This window comes from Andrena cerasifolii, chromosome 10 (assembly GCF_050908995.1).
Source record: "Andrena cerasifolii isolate SP2316 chromosome 10, iyAndCera1_principal, whole genome shotgun sequence".
Lineage (NCBI taxonomy): Eukaryota > Metazoa > Arthropoda > Insecta > Hymenoptera > Andrenidae > Andrena > Andrena cerasifolii.
This window is the reverse complement of record NC_135127.1, coordinates 8,604,369-8,621,557: the sequence shown is the minus strand read 5'-3', so window position 1 is coordinate 8,621,557 and position 17,189 is coordinate 8,604,369. Positions and strand designations below refer to the sequence as shown.

The following is a 17,189-nucleotide window of genomic DNA, read 5'->3' as shown; positions in this document are numbered from 1 at the left end:
TTTTAATAGAAAAAGGATAATGTTTGTAGGATATCGACGTACACGCATGTTTGTTTTGTAATGCATTTATTTTATACGAATTCACGTAGAATCAATTTGTACAGATTTATTGCTTGCTTAACTTAACCAGATGGCTTACTTAAAATGGAATGTTGAAGGGGTAGTAGGGGCTCGTCTCAATGCTGGAAAAGAATATAAATATTCATGTTAAACACACAGATGGCAGGAAAGCGACGGCGAGATGATAGTAGAAATATAATCACCCTATCATTACACAGGCTCTGCCATTGCAGTCGAAGCTATCGATATATGCCATATCTTCCGGTGCAAGTGTAAAGTCAAAGACCTCAGTGTTTTGAGCGATTCGTGATTTCGTAACTGACTTCGGTATAACTACGTGTCCGCGATCCAACTGGAAAAGATTTGTGAGAAGTCTCCCATTACTCGACAATTCGAAGTAGAAATACAACTAATAACTAAAAATGTTATTACATACCTGATATCGAATGAGAATTTGGGCAGGTGTTTTCTTATACTTCTTTGCAAGCTCTCCCAGTTTCTTATCTTCCAGCAGCACTGGGTCTGTGGGCTTAGCCCATGGCCTGTCGGGGGAGCCAAGCGGACTGTAGGCAGTGATAACAATCCCCCTTTCTTTACAAAAATCGGAGAGCTTCTTCTGAGTCAAATACGGATGGCATTCGATCTGTAAATACACGATCATTATAAAAATCTACTTATCGAATGTTAGCGTAGCTTGAGCAGATTTGTTGCTTACTTGATTTGTAACTGGCTTGATAGTACAGTTCTTCAGCACTCTCTCTAGTTGTTCAGAATTGAAATTGCTAACGCCGATATTCTTCACAAGCCCCTTGGTTACTAAACTCTCCATAGCCTTCCACGTGTCTAAGTAATCTGCGTTGCTCATGGCGACATTATCATCTGCATCTTTCGGGAAGAGGTCGTCTCCCTCTTTGTATGCCATCGGCCAATGAATCAGATACAGGTCCAGGTATTCCAGACCCAGATCCGACAGAGTTTTCTTAACAGCCGGCTCGACCAAGTCTGGTCTGTGGAAGGTATTCCATAGTTTGCTTGTGACGAAGAGGTCCTGCCTCTTCACAACACCCTCTGCAACTTTCGCTTTGATAGCTGCACCGACCTCTTTCTCATTTCCATAGACATGAGCACAGTCCAAGTGACGATAGCCAATATCTATGGCATCCTTCACAGCCTGAGTAACTTCTCCTGGTTTAGACTAAAATTCAATGGTCGGATTGTTACACGTTACATAATAACAGGAAGGAAAATGATATTGCACAAGAGCAAAGCATTTCTTTTCTAATCTATTTTTCCATGTTCTGATATCATCAATTTGAACTTTGATTAATAGCTTATCTCTCGCTTCTTGTGCAACACTATCTATCTAAAGTAATAACAGAAAATTCGTTTATACGTAAGTACTGCTACAAAACTTCATGTAACATCAAATAATTCGCTTAAATACAATGCTGAAGCTTGATATATTAACCAAATATTAAAATAACGTCATAAATCCTAGTCTCAAGAAATTTATCGGTTACAAGAAATTCAAATATCTTTTCAAATCTTGATATGCTAAATCAGGGTTCTCTAAGGTCGTTCCCGCTAGTGATCCTCTAGGGAGTGATTGGAACAATGTGTATCGCGTATATTGGGGCTCACCACTCTCGTCCGCGTTATCAGGGATATCGCGCGACGCTAACGTGTTAAATAATACGAGGAATTTCGATCACAAGTACCAAGAAATATAAACCGTAACCTTGTCAAAGTCGCGATCAAGGAACCATTTATATTCCAGGTATGATCGAGCAGAATATTGTAGAACATATTGCATTTTAAATCGGGGAATATCGAGGAACTTGCAAACGTGTAATCAAGAATTAAAACAGTCCGACTTTAACTCAGAATAATATGCAACACGGGTCATAAATATTCGAGAACATTCCGGTAAGATGATTCGCTAAATTTGATTAACGTGGACGTGTTACTGACCTTCCAAGTGCCCAGACCGAAAGCTGGCACCTCGTTGCCATTGTAAAACTTCACTGTAGGTACGTTCAGGACCATTTTCGATGCTTTTATGTAGAATTTATTGCTCGGATGAAAAAGATGTTTTAACACAATTGAAGCACGTTTCGAGATTTGACGCATTGACTACCCGCGCGATCGAGAATACAGTGCCGGTAGATTCGAATAGTGAGCTCCTTTTATAAATGTGCCACATATCAAACTGGCTCCGTTTTACTCCCATCCGACAACAGACCCGTATATACGCACCTCTGCTCTCGCATACGATGATAGAATTTCCGTTAGTTAAATTAATATGATTTGATTATCTACTCGACTGAGGGAGGTATAATCCAGATAACAGAACACACATTTGTCCCCGATATACATTTTTATCGATCTCCGAGAAGGGAATACTAGTAATCATTTGCTTAAAACCTGGGTATTTTGAATTATTCGTTCTTTAGAATATCAGCTTGAGTTAAAGATAATTTCTACTCGCGTATTAAGTCGCACGAAAGCCTTATTATATATTATTGTGTTGCAATAGTAGCATTACTTTTCAAAATTCAAATCTAGCGACAAGTGGTTGGCAACTGATCGCTGAGAAAGATTAGAGAAATTCATTAAAGACTTCTTCACAGTCGAAGTCTTTTTGTTCTTCGAAATTCATAATTCCCTGGTAGCTAGAATTAACGAATGATGTAGTCGAAGTAACAATGGAAGAACCATAAGGAATCACAGGAAAACTATTTCCACGCGTTTCCATTTTCTATTCTTGCTTCATAAAACGTCACGACCAAGTTTTCAAAAATGCTCTTTATTTTGCGGTCTCATGAGAACTGCGTAAGTAAGTGTATACGAACCATATACAACAGTATAAAACATTGCTAAAATATAAAATCAACACGAGGAAATGGCCCCTTTAAACAGCACGGCCCTGTGCCGCAGGTCACTTCTGCGCATGCGTCCCTCACTGGCGCGCGCGCATGTGTGTGCGATCTTGCATAATGTGTCTCATACACGGGAGTGCCTTTGTGTTCACGTATCTCGATCGCAAATTCGCTAACACGAAACACAGACCCTACGGAAAATTACAGAGTCCGTTACGAGCGGCAAGGGACACCCGAATCCCTTGACCGCGGGCAATGATCAGCGGGAGCATCAATGCCTCCCATCAACAGAAATGGATCATTCTAGAAAGCAAAGTAGCACTTCGTGTCGCCGTCCATTGGATTCTGGATGTACGCATGCATGTACCGTTACAATTACTAGTTATACTAGGTAGTCTGCGATAAAGTTGTCTTCCGACACTTTCCATAGGGCTAATTTAAACGCAACATACGTGCGCGTAAACGATTTATCGTTTCTAAGATCGACCGTCCAGATAATGTATCGTTACATGCATCTAGTTGGTTGCTCGATCGATAGGTTAAAATAATAAAATTCCGATAGTGCGTAGATATATACAGGTATGTATTTCAGATTACATTGGCGTGTTCTTTTCTGCCGATACTTAAAACTGATGTGTACTTAGTAGTCATCGATATTTTCTTTCGCGCTTGCTTCTCGCCGATCTATTGAAACGAGCAGTGTAATGGTTCGAATGGAAAGTATTGTTGTGAATTTTCAATTGGAACAATGGAAGGATGGCCTATTGAAGTTTCCGTTCAAACAGACCGATAAGTATAGTCGTTAAACGTTCTTTTGCGCTGAAGCCGAGCGTAAGAATTTTTTAGTGATAGAAATGCGTTTACAGTTGCGCAATCGTTCATTATCGTGATAAAGGAAAACGGGTTTAGTTGGAAGGAGATTAATATAATTCTCCGCGAGTTTGATTTAAAAAATAAACTACGACGTTCTAGTTAAATTGTTAGAAAAATCTTAGAAGACTGTGAAGCTACATAACGCTGGCTGCATTCAGCTCTGGCGTTACAATAAATACTTACGTACGATACAATCATATTTCGTAAACAGGAGTATAAAATGTTTCTGCTAGTGACTTATGTAGATGCTCGCGATACATTATTGTGTCTTTTTCGTTTATCTTAATCACTTTCAGTATCAGGCAAATCTCCTTGCACGCTTTATCAATAATTTTATAATCGTTAAACGAATCAAGTGGGTCACTGAAGCTGTTTCCTTCATTTTTAACTAAAATCAAGCCACGATTTCGCGTATTAATTTGTACCTGGCGTTTAGTACAACCGAGTAGACGAACGTGAACCGATAACACGGTAGCTATTTACATCCTACCAATCGAATCGTATAAATATATAAATACACATTACAAATAGACGAAGATACACGCGCAGTCGAAGACACATTTCTCGTACAAGATTGTATTGCTCTCGCTGTACATTGCGAAAGTATAGTAAAGTCTAGGAGAATTCAGATCGAGAAGTTATTTCGAAGCCAGAATCTTGTACGGCGGATTTTCGAGTGGAGGAGGGGCACTTTTTGGCCCTGTACGAGTAATCGCAGAACGTGGAGCTGGTTTGCGGATTTCCGACCCCGATGCCGGAGGAATTCAAGCCTACCGACGAGTTCCACGGTTTGGCAGAAAAACTGTCCTCGGTGTCGTCCGACCAAACAAATTCCATGCCTCCCTGGGCGTAAGAGAGGAACGGTTCGGCGGAGATTTTCTTTTTGCTCGAGCGTGCTGACGTGGCTGTTGTATTTTCTTCTAGAAACTCCTCCGTCACCTGCTTCTCCAGCGCTAGAAAGGACTTCATCGAGTCGCTGGCTGTGGCGTCCCAGCAGCGGTTGAACGACTCGTCCGTGTTACAGTTGCCATCAATTTCCTCCGCCAGCGCGCCAAGCTTCTCCATTTCGCCCGAGTTGAGAGTGGAGCTTCTTATCAGGACCCTCTGATCGCCGGGCATCTTTGCGTCGCTGTTGGAGGCGACGATATCCGGCACAGGGGACATGGAATTCGTTGATATTAGACTGACAAATGGATGCGACTGTCCGTTCGAATCTGTGCGCTTGGATAGTACCACGCCGAAGGTGCTCGGCGATTTCTCGGGCGTAATGATGCTTTTAATCGCGTCGCGGCACTCTTTCATCTTGGCGATCACTTTGGACCGCCAGGAGCCGCAATGAGCCACCGTGGGCGACGAGATGTCCTCCGAGGATAACATCCTCTCGCAGCTGGGCGAATTGCGCGCGTTCAATCTGAAATTGTAACAATGCTCTTCAGAATTCCGTGGAATAGATGACTGGACAGCATGGTCAATTCAGGGCACTTACGTATGAGCGATATGATTCATGGTGTAATCCTTCATAGGACGAAATTCCTTGCAATCTCGAATACGTGACTGTACACGAACGGCTAGCGAATACTTTCCGACGCGATACCGCCTTTGCCGTATTATCGTCGCTTGAAGGTCGTGCCAGAATTATTAAACACCGTGGGGTACGTGGTAAATTCGAGTTTAGTCTCGCGTGTGACTTATCGCGCGGCGAGAGGTGAATCTCTGAAATTTCGTGCATCTTCAAGCCCTCGATAGTGCTGAATTGAGGAGCTTGTTTCTAAAGATTTGAAGCGCAACATTTTTTTACTATGAAGTATGATATTTAACGAATGTATGTGATTCCTCTTAGGCATAACTCAGACGCAGTGGCGGATTTAAGGAAAGAGGCCCAGCTGACAAACGTTGAGGGGCCCATTTTTTGGGAAAATAAAGAGGTAGTTTACTGAAAACAGGCTCGGTGTAATAATGCAGAATAAAAAAAAAATTTGGATAAAAGAGGACCATGGAAAGTACCATTGAACGATGTTGCAATTGAGCAGCGAAAAGTTCCATGCATATCAGGGGGAAGGTCGAATACAGAACGAGCAATTTCGCTCGTTGAGCGAACGAGTCTGAAAAGCGGTCCTCGCCCACATAATCTTCCCCATTCATTGAACTTGGGAGCATGACCCAGAATTCTTGATGAAAGTGAATCATAGTCTTGTTTTCCATATCGCGCTGAAGTGCAGGGAACATCCTTCTATAATCGATAGAGCTCTATAGAAGCTCTGTTCTCTTCAGTCCCACAGATTTATCGTGCGTTAGAAATTTTCCAGTAAAAGTAGCTAGAAGAGTCTCATTTAGAACAGAATTTCGCGCGTTACAAGCCTAAACTTTTACTCCATTGTTCCTATCAGGACGGAGTTTCGATGGCCTCTGATTTTTCTCCACATCGCTAATTGCGTTTCCGCTTCCGCGATTCAGTCGATCGCCGAACACGATCTTAACGAGTTCTTGGAATCCCCAGCTTCCCTACGTAGCTCCGAGAAAAGCTTGTTAGAATATCGATACTTGCTACGGGAGATGGAAAAAGAGAAGACTATTGTTCACCATCACGTGTTTTCGCTAGAATTTTATTCGCTTAAAAGGAACACACTCTGTAATCAACGTAAACATCCATTTCGTTACTTTACTATTATTTGCAGCAGCTTGGTTTGCCGCGTCTGTGCCCCTTGCGGTGTCATCCCGGTATCGAAATTTTCCATGACGTTCAATATACTTAATTGACTAGACAAGGGTCAAATGGGTGCCGAATTACTGCGTGGGACTACGTTGGTTCAAAGGGGATATACTCTGCTATTACTTTGTACTGAATCTGACAAGTCGTTTCCTGTCGCCTCGTGAATTTCCAGGGAGCCAGTTACTCGTCGAACGGGTAGTATTTGTGGCCCTTCGCGCTGCAAAAGAAACCACAATGTAGCCATGGCGTGCGATTGAAAGCCAGTTTGTATTAAGTAAAAGGATGCTCACTCGCCAAACCGTGCCACGCGCTGGCCAGTCCCGATTTTTGCTACGGCGTCCACTTCCTCGGGCGTCAAGGAGAAATCAAATATATCCATGTTCTCCTTTAATCGACTGGACGTCACGGTTTTCGGAATTATAGCGATACCTTGCTGTAGCTGAAACGTTTTGGAACCGATAAATTAACTCTGCGCCCGGAGATAAGCGACCATTGATAACTCACGTGGTGGGTTACATAATTTCAGTATTTAAAAGTAGAAAGAAGAATGATTCGTTATCTCCGATGATTTGCTCGATGTTGTTTCTGTGTTAAAGATAATGTTTCCCGATCGATCGATTTCTGCTCACTCACCTTTCTAGGCTCCACTCTGTTCGAACACTCTTGCGCAATTACTCACCACGTATCGTAGCGCGACTTGCGCTGCCGATTTGTTGTACTTTCTCGCGAGCTCTGTAATTGTGGGATGGTCCAAGGAATTCGGTATTCCTGATCTGTTTCCCGGCTGTCCCAGCGGCGAATATCCAGTCACCGTGATATTCTGTGCGGTACAGAATTCTATCAGCGGTTTCTGATTCATATTCACGCTGCATTCGATCTGAATAATATTCAGTGAACATAGACAATTTATTTAGAGGCGCGTAGACTATTTAATCGCAGCTAACTACCTGATTGTTTACAGGCAGGATCTTGGCTGCCCCGAGCAAACGAGTGAGTTGTTTGATGTTGAAGTTACTGACGCCGATGCTGCGGGCCAATCCCAAGCGCGCGCATTCTTCCATTCCTCTCCACGTTTCGAGGTAATCGGTATCAGTCGTTAAAAGGGCGCCGTTCGCGTCTGTGGGCTTTAAGTCACCACCTTCCTAATGAATGATTAGCAAACTCTCCGCGGTGATTTCCTAGCTTACCTGAAAAGCGAACGGCCAATGGACCAAGTACAGATCCAAGTAACTCAAGCCAAGATTCTCCAGAGACGTTTTACACGCTGGCACAACGCTCTCCTCTTTGTGAAAATTATTCCAGAGCTGCAAGAAATGTATGTAAAATTAGTCGTCGTAGAAGCATATATTAAGGCAGAGCAAAAAGTCGTGTGTCGGTGTTCGTTTCGCCGAAGACTTGCAGTGCATCGAAATATTACCTTTGTCGTGACGAAGAGGTCCTCCCTTTTCACAGTGCCGTCCTGAATTTTCGCTCGAATCGCGGCCCCGATTTCTTTTTCGTTTTGGTAATAGAAAGCTGTGTCTATGTGACGGTATCCACAATCTATTGCCTCCGCCACAGCTTTCTCCACTTCTCCAGCGCGCGACTGACAAATAAAAAGAGTTCAAATCGACACACTTGTTTCGTTTCTATCGAGGCTGCAAAATAGAACGAGGCTCGTCTGCGCGACTTTTGAATAAGCCGCGCGACGAGCCACGTGACGTGGATGTCGAAATTTTGATGGCTGAGGATCGAAGGTCCCTCGGTTGCAGCCACGTTTCTCGCCGTTTCGATAATTAGCCCGAGCAATTTCATACCTGATATGTACCAAGACCGAGAACGGGCATCTTGTGTCCATTGGAAAACGTGAGGTTGGATATTCGAGCCATTGCTGATTAATTATAGAACTCGCGGAGCTCGGAACTCAGTCACTTCGACGTGGTCACGGTCACTTCCGTGTTTCTTCGGCGCGCTCGCAGGCGAAGTTTCGGGGCCGCGTGGTATGCTGGACTATAACTAGTCGAAGCCTATCGCGTCACATCTTATTCATAGTATTAATCGTAGACAAACGTTATGTAACGTTCATCGAAATGGGCATAGTCGGTCAAGTTCGCGTATCACGATATTTCTCGCGTTATCACATCCTTTTATCCCCTCTACTCGATGAGAAGACCGTGTAATGTTTGATAAGAAAAGGTAACATAATTTAGATTCGATCATAACGTGCTGCATCTTGTAGTATGTAAACCGAGTCGCATATGCAAATATTCTGCAGTTTATTAGAATCAGAATTGAACTTACAGATCTGGAATTACATATTGCAACGATTACACATGGTATATATAGTTAAGAAGGCGGACGGGAGATTAGTTTATTTAGGGATTGTCTGAATGCTTTCTTAAAACTCTATATTAAATGGATAATCCTTGTGTCCCTTGAACCTGAACATAAAACCTTGCGTTAGAATGCGGAAGATATAACGAGCGAAAATATTACATAGCGGAAATTAAAGTTGAAGGATATTTCTAATTGCAGATTGAGACTTACTCCGTAGCGGGGCATATTCGAGCCCCGCAATCAAGTTTGTCTATAGTTGCAACTTCTTCTGGAGTCAGTTTGAAGTCAAAGATACTAATGTTCTCGACGATGCGCTCCTTCGAACTAGATTTCGGGATGGGAATGGTACCAATGTCCAGCTGTAATAGGAAACGCTTATTTCAAACATAAACGTCCCTCGCAAAGGGTTCGTTTGTACGATTATTCGCAAGCCTCGTTTACCAAGTATCTCAGGACCACTTGGGCAGGTGTTTTCCCATACTTCTCGCTGATCGCGACAATTTCTGGCGCCCGAACTGTGACCGTCGGATCCCCGGGTCTCGCCCAAGGCCGCGCAGGCGAGCCGAATGGACTATAAGCCGTGATAGCTATACCGCGCTTCGCGCAGAACTCTCGCAGCTTCTTTTGATTCAAGTTCGGGTGGCATTCCACTTGATTCATGACGGGCTTGATCTCGGCGACCGATAGAATACGCTCGATCTGCTCGGAGTTGAAGTTACTGAGGCCTATGCTCTTGGTCAGTCCTAATTTCACGCATTCCTCCATAACGCGCCACGTGTCCGTGTAATCCGTGTTCCCGTACAGAGTGTTCCCCTTCTTGTCCGATGGGAACAGACCTATCGCGTTTTCCTGAAACAACGCGCAGAATGAAGTGGTAGTTTCTTATATCTGTATCTCCATTTTTTATGTACATATTTAGCTTGACCTTACAGCGTAAGATACCGGCCAGTGAATTAGATAAAGGTCCAAGTAATCGAGTCCGAAATTCTTGACCGATCTTTCGCACATTGGTATCACTTTCTCCTTTTTGTGTGCCGTGTTCCACAGCTTCGAAGTAATGAATAGATCTTCTCTTTTCACGACACCCTCGGCGATCTTCTCGCGCAAAGCTTTGCCGACATCCTCCTCATTGCCATAGATAAAAGCGCAGTCGAAATGGCGGTACCCGGCGTCCACAGCGTCACGTACCGCTTGCTTGACCACAGCTGGGTCATCCTGCAAGGATTTTTAATAAAGAATATCATTAATCGTCTCGATTCCAAGGTTCCAGCGCCGAGCTAACACCAAGTGCGGCGACAGGCAACCACAAGATGTTAATTATATACTCGGTGCACGTCTATGAGTGTTCCATACGCAAGCTCTGCTTTTATAAGCATATTTATAAAACTCAAATAGATTACAGGTAAACAACGCTGTATTTTATCAAGCCAACCTCGCTCGAGAAAAAAAATATAAAAAAAATATGAAAAACGATTTGTTTGTAGAGGCCTCTGTTTCGGAGGTGATCGAATTCGAAAAAATGCTAAGCACGTGCGCAGTGGCGCAGAATATGCTTAACATACCTAAGTTTTAACACGCTGTGTGTACTTAAATCTGCAGTTATCCGTCTGTAGGTACATTTACATCGAGAGGCTTGCGTTGTTTAACACTATTAAAACATAGACATTTACAAAAGCTGTTATATTGCAAACAGTACTTACCACAGCTTGCCAAGTGCCAAGTCCTAACACCGGGACTTTTTGCCCGTTGCTTAGAGTAAGTGTCGGTGCGGCCATCGTGCTAGCTGCCGTAGTTCTTTATCGTGTACGTACGATTAACTGGTGATACTTCCCTGAAACGTAGATATATATATGTGTACGGCTTTGATGAACGACTCGCGAATATGTATGTGTATGTAAATCTTTACGGGAGAAGGTTACCCCCACTTCGACACACTCTCTTGTTAATCTTCTGTATGGAGCCACGGTGTTTGTTATACTCTTTATTCCAGTTAATGTAATGTTCTATTACATAGCCTTACGAAACGTTCGATCACTACAGGGCATCATTCGAGCTCTTATCGCGCGACGGGCTATATCAGGAGCTTGTCGATATGCGAAATCATGGCTACGTGTAACGCGATTACGTTCCCACTTTAAAATACGCAAAGATGCAGTTTCATGGACACACGTATATTCACACGGGCAATTGTATAAATTTTACAGAACATGCATTACATTTGTCTCGTGTAAATTAGATCGTAATGATTGGTGAAGAAAAGAAAACAAATGTGTTTTTTTTTGCAAACATTTTCATTGTCCGAAGGAACACGATGCGTTTTCATTTGGCCTGAGTCGGTAGTACAAATATATATATCAGTCGTGCGCATTTAAATGGGCTTCGTGTCTTCGGTGTTCTCTGTCATTTGCTGCTTCTCTTTCTTAGAATTCTTATTCTGATTCTTTATCCTCTTTAAGTCTTTCGATCCAGTTTCTAGATTGATTATCGTCGTTGAGCGGGTGCCTGGCCCCCAGTTGACGGTAGGGTTGGGCTGAAAGCGAGTCAGATGCTTCTGCCTAGACGTTGGGTTGGCCAGAGGGTGTATATCGAACGAGACGTTCGTAGTTATCGGCGTGACTAATATGTTTATCGCAGGGCTGTCGCTCTGCAGCTTGTCCCGCTTGACCGGGTGCTCCTTCTCCCACGTACGCACAATATCCCATACAACTTCGTTCGGTGCGTTTGTCTTTATAGAAATTTTATTCGCATGGGAATAGGATACACTGTACCCCGCGTTCAACAGCGCGGATCTGAACATTAGCATGGATGGTGTATGGCACCTGACTATGGACATTAAACGGTCCAGAGTGTAATACAATGGAATATCTAATTCTTCGTGTATAACGTTCAAGACCCCCTCTATCCTTTTCAAGGTGCCCAGCTTCATGTCGCTTAAATTACAGAGAAGTTCGGAAATAAACGCTTGGTCGTGCAGGGTGCCCAGCCATATAGGTCCTCCGGCGTGCTGCTTGTGCCTACAGATTTTACAAAGCTGATCGACGCAAGGCGAGGACGTTAATTTGTAAGGGCCGGTCGGCTTCCTATAACATAACGGCTGAGTGTTGATGCTCTCGCAGCCTACGCACTGGTACACCATTCCTATTTTAGTGGCGTTCTCTTTACATTTAATCTGGCTTGCAAATACTTTAACGAACACCCTTATATAAAAGTCGGCGCTTATAGAAAGCAGAGGTACTATGTATCGTCCGTAGCGGGCCGCGTGGGAAGCAATGTTTTGCAATAGAATTCTTAACGCTATTTCGTGGCAGGTTTTCGATTTCAAAGAGATAGCTCCGTATTTGAGATAACAAGTTTCTGGAGAGTTCCCAGCTAACACAGCCATGTCCGTGGCTGTGACCATGAGTAATCCGCCGTTGGATATACATTGGACCGCTCCGTCCAAGAATATCGTGGGGCAGCCGTATGGATCCAAGTCTATGACGTCGAAGCAGTTCCTCCTACTTTGGTACATCAACAGTGTCGCATCTTCGTGGTTTGGCTTCACAAGATTCTCAACCCCATTGTGACGGACGTTCTTTGCGATACTTTCCACTGCCTTCGCAGAGATATCATTGGCTATGATTTGCTTTATGCCTGGCACCTCTTTAGCATATCGTATACTACGCAGGCCAGTTGCAGATAAAGCCTCCAATACGATTATTCCATCCCGTTTCTGCGTGTTTCTCTTCGGCGTTTCTTCGTTTCTGGCTCTCGCGTAGATCGTTAATACACCGGCACTGAGGTCCCTGTTGAACTCCTGAACAGGATTATAAAATACGTTTGTATTGTCTACCAGAATCTCCGCCTGCCCTTCCTTTATACTCGTTGCGTTCTCCAATTTTGGCTTTTTCGCGCATTGCTTGTCATCCATATTATGCGGCAGTACAACGGCACGAAACGTGCAATGTTTTACGAATGTTTTGAAACCTGTGTTGGTTAAGGTTTCCACGTGGATATATCGCTCTCACGCTTCTTAAAAAGGTAGCTCATCTATCTAGAATGTTTAAACGTGCGTGATTATGGAACGATTACTTGCAATCGGATATTCTCTTTAAGTGTGCAAAAAATAAATTTTGTTGAGAATTATTAGGCGTGAGAAATACTGATCGTGTACTTCGATGAATGTAATGTTTTGGGGAATGGTCTTACGAATTGACACGAGCAGTGCATATCGACATAAGAAGTCAATCTGGGATAGTAACTTTTAATTACAAATTAGATTGTACTTTACGCACAAACACGATCTCAACCAAATAGAATACATACCAATCGTACCATCTTAGGGAGTTTGAATCACGCGAACTGAAATACCGACTTGGTAATTAATGGTTTTGATGCGCACTCTGGGTTTAAGGGGGTAGGCACGTCACGTGACCTGGCCGATTCGGCAGGTCGGTATTAGAGCATTTTTTTCTGCACAGAAATGGTAATACCGATAGATCGACGATTACCCGGTGAACGCGAGAGGGAGCTGTTTGCTATTTCTGTATTCTATTCTGAATAAGGAAAGAAATTCTCAGCTGTTCCGTTATACTTATAAAAATTTAAACGGAAAGTCGGCTGGTACTGTAAACGTAGAAAATTCAGTGTACATTTTAATTACTTGAAATGTGCTTATGCTACAATATTCTACGTTAGCAGTAAGGAATTCTAAGTGGAAAGGGAAAATAGATCAGGGAATGTCCCCAGAAAATGAAATTTGTTAGGTTAGACATTTTTTTATTAGCAAAGCACCGAAACAGAACATGAAATACACTTATTACACGTCCTCTGCAGAAAGCAGTTATCAACAAACATTATATATACAAAATTGTATTGAATGTTGAATTGGGCTAGTGAAAATGCGCAGACTGGATGCGCGTGATTATTATGTGGTCGGCTCCTCGAAGTGACAGAAAATATAACCTAAATATATGCTATATTACAACAAATGTTTAGTGGCTATTTCAGCTTCAAAGGCATCGCCTTAAAGTAGCAAACAAGAGCTACGCCTTTCATGGGCCTTTAAACAGTTCTCGGTTAATGTGATGCTTTTGAAAGACTGGAAGCTTGTAATTTCTGAATAGTATTCCATGGACACTAGTTGCAAAATTTTCTTCAATGTCGACTTATTAACAAAGGAAATCTATGGTATTCTTAAGGAAATACCATAGATATTTGAAATTTGGATAGGAATATGTAAAAGGTATTTCTGAATAATCATACAGTTTGTTTCAAGTTTCTTTCAATATATTTGCATAAAAGGCCTTTACAGTGTTACAATAAAGTATAAGGTATATAAAGTTACTATTTTCTTGTGATTACTATCAAGGTTTCCATCATTCCGTCGAAATATTCCGAAGTTAAAACCTGTAAGAAGAAAAATATTTTTAGTAACATGACTTGTCTATTATTGAAAATGGGAGAAACGTTACAACATTTTGTCACGTATGAAAATATATTAGTAAAGGGAATAATTTTATTGTGCAACATGTTGATTGAAATTAGTCGTTTTAGATTTTATATGTTTCCGGTAAGATTTAATATTAATTCCTACCACTCGTAGCACTGTAATCTTATTTAAGAATCAGTCGGTAACGTTGGGTGCGACACAAGAAGCGGCCAATTCAGCAACTACCTACTCTGAAATCTGTTGAAATGCTGTGCGTGTGTGCGTGCTTGTATATGTGTGACATGTTTAGAGTTTAGAGTGTGCCGATGCGATGTAACTAATCTCACATACTGTAACTAGAGCGATTATTAATCGTGTATATTTCTGCTTTACAGGTAAGGAATTTTTACATAGAAGACGTTAAACCGGCTGCATTTTCGACTGATACTGCTTCAGCCGAACCCGGACCTAACCCAGACCTTTTTTTTTTTTTTTTACGTGGAGAAATCCCTAACGGATACCCCTAACCCTCCCCTAACCCAGACCTAACCCAGTTACACTTGTAACATTTCATTGTATTGCATTTCACTTATTTGAATAAATTGCAGCTAAGTGGTAAAAGAGTTTTTTTATTTAACGAGCACTACTTACTCCTTCCTATTCCAAATCACATATAAAAGACATGCTAAAAAGAACACCTAAAAAGATCCTTCCACGCAGAGTGGTTTTAAAAATCTTCGCATTAAAGCACTACTTTAAATATGCCATTCACTACTCTCAAACTCTATCGACTTTCGCTCAAGGCTTCTACTTCTCTCCGAAGACGTTACTTAGTGCCACCTCTTTCGACATCATGTTCTCCTGTTACAAAGCCCAATTTTGGTCATTCTGAAAATTTTTGCCAGATTTTGGCTCAGGTATCAGGAGAACATGAAGCGAACAGAGGTATTCAGAATTTCAGCTTCGAAGGCATCCTCGTTTCTCTCTCCGAAGACGTTACTTAGTGCCACCTCTTTCGACATCATGTTCTCCTGTTACAAAGCCCAATTTTGGTCATTCTGAAAATTTTTGCCAGATTTTGGCTCAGGTATCAGGAGAACATGAAGCGAACAGAGGTATTCAGAATTTCAGCTTCGAAGGCATCCTCGTTTCTCTCTCCGAAGACGTTACTTAGTGCCACCTCTTTCGACATCATGTTCTCCTGTTACAAAGCCCAATTTTGGTCAATCTGAAAATTTTTGCCAGATTTTGGCCCAGGTATCAGGAGAACATGAAGCGAACAGAGGTATTCTGAATTTCAGCTTCGAAGGCATCCTCGATTCTCTCTCCGAAGACGTTACTTAGTGCCACCTCTTTCGACATCATGTTCTCCTGTTACAAAGCCCAATTTTGTGCGTTCTGAAATTTTTGGCCAGATTTTGGCCCAGGTATCAGGAGAACATGAAGCGAAAAGAGGTATTCTGAATTTCAGTTTCAAAGGCGTCACCTTTAAAGTTGCGAATCGAAGCTGCAAAGGTTTGGAATTTGGATAGGAATATGTAAAAGGTATTTCTAAATAATAATACAGTTCTTTTCAAGTTTTTCCCACTTTATTTGCAGAAAAGGCTTTTACAGTGTTACAATAAATTAATATAAGTATGTAGAAATGAATGCTGATTAATATTGTATTATTATTAAGTATAAAATATATAATTTCACTTCATTTTATGTATAAAATCACTATCAGCTTTCCATCATTTGTCTCACTTAAAGTTCCTCAATCCTGTCTACCGAGAAATGTTCCCAAGGTTAATCTGTAACAAGAAGAAAATATTTTTAGCAATCTGATTTGTCTATTATAGAAAATACAACAAATAGATTTGTCTATTATAGAAAATACAACTAATTTCAGGCAAAACATATAAAGAATATAATTATCTTCCTAATTTAAGACAATTCCCCTTTATTTCATGTAAAATACATCTCAACGCTGTACAATTCTACTAACATATCAGTAAAGTACATAGGAAATGTATAATATATTAGTAATAAATGAAATTCATTCCAGGAGTTGCATATTTCAATCTGTGTTAATTCAATTGCAGGCATATTCAGTATGTACACTCAACTTTCAGCTGACAGTGACTAAACCGGCCACAACGCACCTCTCAAATTTACAAGCACAATTATCCAACAAACTAAATGGAGTCCAAAAAGTAACTAACATGCCGCCGGCTTTCTATTAGATCAAGAATGCTGAACCCAACACCTGGACTTTACCATAACATCTAACTATGAAACTTCTGTAAACATAATTCATACACCTATTATATTGGCCATCGATCAATAGAAACCACAATGAAAAAGAACATGGGCCTGAAACCTTTTGGATTTTGTTGTTCAATACACGATTTCGATCCGTTAACAAAATATAATCAACCAAAGCAACAGTCTTCAGTAACGTCAATATGTGCAATAAACGAATGCCCAGTGTTGAAGTTTCAAGCAGAATATGCTGGCAATATAAATGATGAACAAAAAAAAATAGTGTGCGACAAGGAGGGAGATAGAAATATTACGCAGTCACTGGAAATTCACTAATTTCTCATTTCCTGCGAATATTTTATGAACTTTTAGAGTCGCCTCTCAAAGAATAGACCCTTGGCTACTTTCCTATGTGATCGTTGCGCAGATTTTGATTACAATTAATTAGTTATTAACGGTTCTTTGAGACGATGACGAGAACAATGGCGCCGTCCTATGTAGGCACTCAAGCTTCGTCGATTGTTGGTGCATTTTTTAGATGTAATTTATCAACTTTTGCAGTTTCATCTTACAGTATGGACCCTTGGCTACTTTCCTACGTGATAGTTGTAATGATTCCGATTACAATTAATTAGTTATTAACGGTTCTTTGAGACGATGACGAGAACAATGGCGCCGTCCTATGTAGGCACTCAAG

The 17,189-nt window shown here is 41.6% G+C and overlaps 4 protein-coding genes across 4 annotated transcripts; all 4 read right to left on the bottom strand.

Annotated features, from left to right (window-relative positions):
* Positions 1-49: 49 nt before the first annotated feature.
* On the bottom strand, positions 50-2,287 carry LOC143374333 (aldo-keto reductase 1B-like). Its single transcript, XM_076822388.1, has 5 exons — positions 2,032-2,287; positions 776-1,255; positions 497-703; positions 264-412; positions 50-182 (listed from the first exon to the last, which is right to left on the bottom strand). The coding sequence occupies exons 1-5, from the start codon at positions 2,188-2,190 to the stop codon at positions 140-142; spliced, it is 1,038 nt and encodes a 345-aa protein (XP_076678503.1). The 5' UTR covers positions 2,191-2,287; the 3' UTR covers positions 50-139.
* A 1,218-nt stretch (positions 2,288-3,505) lies between these two features.
* LOC143374334 (uncharacterized) lies at positions 3,506-5,500 on the bottom strand. Its single transcript, XM_076822389.1, has 2 exons — positions 5,299-5,500; positions 3,506-5,223 (listed from the first exon to the last, which is right to left on the bottom strand). The coding sequence occupies exons 1-2, from the start codon at positions 5,331-5,333 to the stop codon at positions 4,428-4,430; spliced, it is 831 nt and encodes a 276-aa protein (XP_076678504.1). The 5' UTR covers positions 5,334-5,500; the 3' UTR covers positions 3,506-4,427.
* Positions 5,501-6,399: 899 nt separating this feature from the next.
* LOC143374199 (uncharacterized) lies at positions 6,400-12,676 on the bottom strand. The gene is given in 12 exon segments (XM_076822134.1): positions 6,400-6,739; positions 6,813-6,961; positions 7,202-7,399; positions 7,470-7,826; positions 7,940-8,107; positions 8,319-8,392; positions 8,703-8,770; positions 9,049-9,197; positions 9,280-9,687; positions 9,769-10,053; positions 10,539-10,655; positions 12,656-12,676. Coding segments are annotated over 11 exon segments (1,968 nt in total). The 5' UTR covers positions 10,614-10,655; positions 12,656-12,676; the 3' UTR covers positions 6,400-6,702.
* Positions 10,994-12,748, bottom strand: LOC143374332 (tRNA (guanine(26)-N(2))-dimethyltransferase). The gene has a single exon (XM_076822387.1). It carries the CDS (start codon positions 12,746-12,748, stop codon positions 11,207-11,209), a length of 1,542 nt encoding a protein of 513 aa, XP_076678502.1. The 3' UTR covers positions 10,994-11,206.
* Positions 12,749-17,189: the final 4,441 nt, after the last annotated feature.

What these genes read in the sequence shown, in the direction of transcription:
- LOC143374332 (XM_076822387.1), bottom strand. Translation starts at nt 12,748, where the DNA reads ATGGATGACAAGCAATGCGCGAAAAAGCCAAAATTGGAGAACGCAACG.
- LOC143374334 (XM_076822389.1), bottom strand. Translation starts at nt 5,333, where the DNA reads ATGAAGGATTACACCATGAATCATATCGCTCATAC. An exon ending in ATGAATCATATCGCTCATAC is followed by an intron (nt 5,224 to 5,298) that starts GTAAGTGCCCTG and finishes TTACAATTTCAG; the next exon opens with ATTGAACGCGCGCAATTCGC.
- LOC143374333 (XM_076822388.1), bottom strand. Translation starts at nt 2,190, where the DNA reads ATGCGTCAAATCTCGAAACGTGCTTCAATTGTGTTAAAACATCTTTTT. An exon ending in AAATTCTCATTCGATATCAG is followed by an intron (nt 413 to 496) that starts GTATGTAATAAC and finishes AATCTTTTCCAG; the next exon opens with TTGGATCGCGGACACGTAGT. An exon ending in AGAGCCTGTGTAATGATAGG is followed by an intron (nt 183 to 263) that starts GTGATTATATTT and finishes ATTCTTTTCCAG; the next exon opens with CATTGAGACGAGCCCCTACT.